We start from the raw sequence: 5043 nt of genomic DNA on the forward strand, positions 1-5043 counted from the left end.
TCCAGACAGCCCCTTTCCATGGCTCATATGTAAGCACAGTGTGAAAATTCACCAGCAGAGATTGTGTCCTATAAAATTTGTCACTTCACAATATATGTTTACAGACCAAATTAATCTGGTGTATAATGCCAGATTTTCATCAAAGATTGACTACTTGTTCAGAAGAAATCTCTATTTGCTATCTTTTATATTCCAATCAAAGTGTCCATGTATGTGTTCCAATGTTATTTATTTTTATACATTCTAAAGTCTTGTGTTTAAAATCTGTGTTTACAGACAAGCACAACTGCAGCTGATACAGTATCTGTAGATGACCTCCATCCACCAGTCCAACCAGAGGTTCAGAGAGATGATGCTACAGGTCCAGACAGCTCTAGTCCACAGGTATATTCATGGTCATCACCTCAGATTTAATTCTACATTCTCTATTGGTCCTTCTCTATTTTTTTAAGCAGCTAAACCTGGGAGGTTAGTGTGTTGTGATGGTAATTAATTGTCATTCAGTAGTATGAAGCAGTTAAATGTGATGTATAAAGAAGGTTAGTGTTAGTGAACAGTTTAGGAAACATTTGATCTTTCTAGAGTTTTATCTTCTTAGTTTACTATCACTTTATTTGGAGCAGTCACAACGTCCCCACAACACACCACCAGTCAGTGTGTGAGGAGAAACTCTGAGTAGAAACTAAATTGTATGAATACTTGGACAAACTGGTCCCCACAAGAAACTTTAACATTGTGTGTGAAAAGTCCCAACAAAGCCTGTTTTACTGAAGGTGTGTGAATACAGACAGAACTCATTTAGGCAGACAAAATCTTTGAATTGATTTGAAGGAAATGTGTTTTAAATTATTTCTATTTATTTAATAGTAAATGTAATGATATTAAATGTGGATTATATTGTTGCTCCTATTTACAGATTGGGACAGAGATTGAAATTGAAAATGACATTTTGTCCCAAGATTGAGAAGATCGAAAAGCGTCATAGTAAGTTTTCATTTGCATGGTATAAAAGATAAGTTAAAATATTTAAATAGTTAAAATAATTTTATTGTGTAATGAACTGGTATTGTTTTGAATGGTGTAACAGGTTTTTTATTTCCAGGTATAGATTCCAATTTCTTTCAAAATGATAACTCAACTGGTGTATAAAGTACTATTTTATGTCACACAGAATCACTGTCTTTCAGATCAACTTTCCAAAGACCAAAAATATTTAGTAAATTATAACAGAAACCCAGAATGTGTAATTGATTATCACAATTTCTTCTTCCCTAAAGCTCAGCTAAAGATGTTTTTCTATTTCTGTTTTTTAGATAAAAGATGTAAATCTTGCAGATTCTGCGGAATTATACGATTCTACACCAAAAAGTGGAGATGACTACATTCCAGAAACCACTTCCAAAAGTCACAGTGACAGCGATGTTAGCCTTAAACTAAACCTAACTACAAAACGTCAGTCTCCTTATGATAGACTGAATACTGTATCTCTGGATCAACGAGTCCCCATGTCTGTGACTCTACAACACCAGGACATATAGCCATCAACAAGCCAACATCTGAATCCAGTGGAGCAGAGGAAGGGCCCTGTTCAAGTCAGGCCCTTGATGACTGCATAGTTGTTCGTGCATGCCGAAAAAGAGGTGGGAATAGAGTGTAAGACAAGAGACATTATTGCTTGTATTGCTCAAAGCCCTATGCTAAGATGGCAAGACATCTAGAACGTGCTCATCAAGAGAAATCCGATGTGGCAAAAGCTCTTAGCTTTCCAAAGAGTTCCAAAGAAAGGAAAAAAACACCTGGATTATATTCGTAACAAAGGAAACTTTGCCCACAATGCCTCTGTCATGGAGTTAGGAAAGGGTGAACTAGTACCATTTAAAGGACCACATGAAAAAACCCAAGGAAAAGACTTTATGCATTGTGCATACTGTCAAGGACTTTTTACAAGGAAGATTCTGTGGCGGCATATGCGTACTTGTAAACTTAGACCAGGATCACAACCCACCAAACCAGGAAAGAACCGTGTTCAGTCCATGTGCACGTACACAGCGCCTGTGCATTCAAACATACGTAGGTAAAGAACTCTGGGCAGTAATTAGTGCCATGAATCCTGACCCAGTTACAGAAATAATCAAAAATGACCATGTCATTATTGATGTTGGGCAACACTTGTTAAACAAAGGTGGGATATCAGCCAAGAATCAGCAGTGTGTGCGAGAGAGGATGAGAGAAATGGGAAGGATGATTTTAAAATGCCAGAAGATACACCACATTAAAAAAAACATGGAAGATTTCATAAATCCAAACAAGTACTTAGAGACCGTTAGAGCTGTCAAGTTTACATGTGGATATGACAGTGAGAAAAACAAGTTTGTGGTCCCATCACTGGCAAACAAACGCGGGCAAACATGCCCTTGTTAAAGTAAGCAAACTCCTAAAAGCTCAGGGTTTAATCTCAAACAACAAACTGATGGTAAAGAATGCCACTGAGTTTCTAGGTGTCCATCAGGAGAAATGGAATGCGATGATCTCAGCTACAGCACTCAGGAACATCAGGGAAGCAAAGTGGAATGTGCCTGCTCTCATGCCCTTCACTGAAGATGTCCAGAAACTTCATGCATGTCTCAGTCAAATGCAAGATGAGTGTTACAATGCACTCTCTGAAAGTCCCTGTACAAAAACATGGGCAGACTTGGCAAAGGTGTGTCTGGTCCAGATCATTCTCTTTAACCGACGCAGGGAAGGAGAGGTGGCAAGTATGCCTTTATCTGCGTTTTCATCAAGAGACACTTCTGATCCGCATGAAGATGTGGACTGGGCACTCTCTGAACTGGAAAAAATAAAGCTCTGTAGGCACTTCTCAAGGATTGTCATCAGAGGAAAACGAGGTGGTCCAGTTCCAATTCTTCTGACTCCAAAAATGCTGTGCACAGTAGAACTCCTTGTCAAGCAGAGAGAGTCTTGTGGAGTTTTGAAAGAACATTTGTATATGTTTGCAAGACCTGAAGCCATGACACATTTCCGAGGGTCAGACTCCAGCATCCGAGGCTTTGCAAAGGTGTGTGATGCGAATCGCCCCAGGTCACTGACATCTACCAGATTGCGAAAGCATGCAGCGACCCTTTCCACAGTGCTGAACTTGACAGACACAGAGATGGACCAGCTTGCCAATTTTCTTGGACATGACATAAGAATCCATCGTGAGTTCTATCGACTTCCTGAGAAGACCCTGCAATCGGCCAAGATCAGTAAAGTTCTAATGGCGCTCGAGCAAGGAAGACTATCTGAGTTTCATGGCAAGAACTTGGCATGAAATGGAGATAGAACCAAATGGTGTGTTATATTATAAGACTGTTTTGTGTGTATTTCTATATTTACGATCTATTTGTGTTTCATTTCTTGGTCTTCACTTTGACTTTTGCAGAAACGGTTCTTGACAGTGATCAGGAAGAGACGAGCAGACAGGAGGAAAACTGCTGTAATGTTGATGGTATGGATTAAATATGTAAATAAGTAAGCTACACTGACTTTTTTTTTTCTTGTGTAATTCATGCTGTAGGTGCAATGGGTCGATTGACTTTTGCAGAAAAGGTTCCTGACAGTGATCAGGAAGAGACGAGCAGACAGGAGGAAGACTGCTGTAATGTTGATGGTATGTATTAAATATGTAAATAAGTAAGCTACACTGATTTTTTTTCTTGTGTAATTCATACATACTCCTTAAAAATCCATGACAGATTTACTTTTGAACTTTGTCTGTTTCTTATCAAGACACTGTGTAGCTAAATAAGCTTGTGAATTGGTTGTTGATTTCTCTAGTATTAGAGCTAAATAAAAATTCATTATTTTTTTAATTCATCAGTTTAATAGTTAGTTTTAAATATACTTTTCAACACAGTTTTCTGCACTGCAAATAAAACCATAAATCCACCAAATGCCACATCACATGTTTTGTCAACAGTCTGTAGAGTATACAGTATATCTTTATGAAAATGTTGAATTTTTATTTTCCATGCTGAGAGGAATGAAACACCACCATCATCACCCAAGAGAAATAAACCATCGCCATCAAATGAGACAGTTGAGATCTCTTCAGGAGACAGTGTTTTGAAGCCTTCCTCCAAAGGTGAGCTCTGTACACTTTTCTCTTCTCTTGTAGATGCTTGCATATATAATTATATACGATTCTGAGTTTTAGAGTGGAATTCCAGCAACACTATTCCAAATCCTTTCAGTTACAAATCTGTCTTTCTGATCACCTGAAGGTAAAGCTGCCCAGAAGAAGAGGACACCCTGGCAGCAAACAGAGGTGCAGGCAGTGGAAAAGCACATGACTCAGTTCATTACATCGTGCATTTTACCAACAAAGCGTGAGTGTGAAAAATGTTCGAGGGCTGAACCAGAAGCACTTTAGAACAGGGACTGGCAGAACCTGAAATTTTATGTTTACAACCGCATTACAGCCTACAAGAGGAAAATGCAGTCTACATAGTGTGGGTATTGCGGTTTGTTTACAATTGCTTAGACCAATAGAGGTATTAAAATGTTATGTACAAGTTTTATGTTTTTAAAACTTGGTAAACTGGGTGCCCGTGTTCATTTGACTTCACATGTTAAGTTCTTATATGTAATTGAAGTCATTAAAAGTTGAATTCTGCAATTCAAGCCTGAGTTTGATGATTTCAAGTTCAATTAGTAATTAGTGACAGTTTTATTATAGTGGGTGTAAGTGGCAGGTCATTATGTAAAAGTAAAAGTAAGTAAAAGTCGGTTATAAAAATATGTGTATGCATTAGAATAACAGACTAGCTCTAACAGTGGAAATATGGTCTGAAAAATATGCATACGATAATGAACTACTGAATCCTTTTTACACTGTTTAATCTATAAACTCATAGAAAAATCACTGTGACATTTCAATCAAACCTAAGAATAGCAAAGAATATCAATCAAATAAATTCTGCTACTACTACTGTGCTATTAGTAATATACAAGAATATAGTAATTAATATATATATATATATATATATATATATATATATA

The 5043-nt window shown here is 37.4% G+C and overlaps 1 protein-coding gene across 2 annotated transcripts; it reads left to right on the top strand.

The window, feature by feature from the left end:
* Positions 1-1312: 1312 nt before the first annotated feature.
* Positions 1313-3659, top strand: LOC103396971 (uncharacterized). 2 transcript variants are annotated; one of them, XM_008335221.3, is made up of 2 exons: positions 1313-3333; positions 3587-3659. In XM_008335221.3, the coding sequence occupies exon 1, from the start codon at positions 2351-2353 to the stop codon at positions 3311-3313; it is 963 nt and encodes a 320-aa protein (XP_008333443.1). In that variant the 5' UTR covers positions 1313-2350; the 3' UTR covers positions 3314-3333; positions 3587-3659. The 2 variants fall into 2 exon arrangements, with proteins under 2 accessions (XP_008333443.1, XP_008333441.1); XM_008335219.3 differs by lacking the exon at positions 3587-3659 and adding an exon at positions 3425-3521 and having other exon boundaries at positions 1314-3333.
* The last annotated feature ends 1384 nt before the right edge of the window (positions 3660-5043 follow it).

This window comes from Cynoglossus semilaevis, chromosome W (genome assembly GCF_000523025.1).
Source record: "Cynoglossus semilaevis isolate Cse_v1.0 chromosome W, Cse_v1.0, whole genome shotgun sequence".
NCBI lineage: Eukaryota > Metazoa > Chordata > Actinopteri > Pleuronectiformes > Cynoglossidae > Cynoglossus > Cynoglossus semilaevis.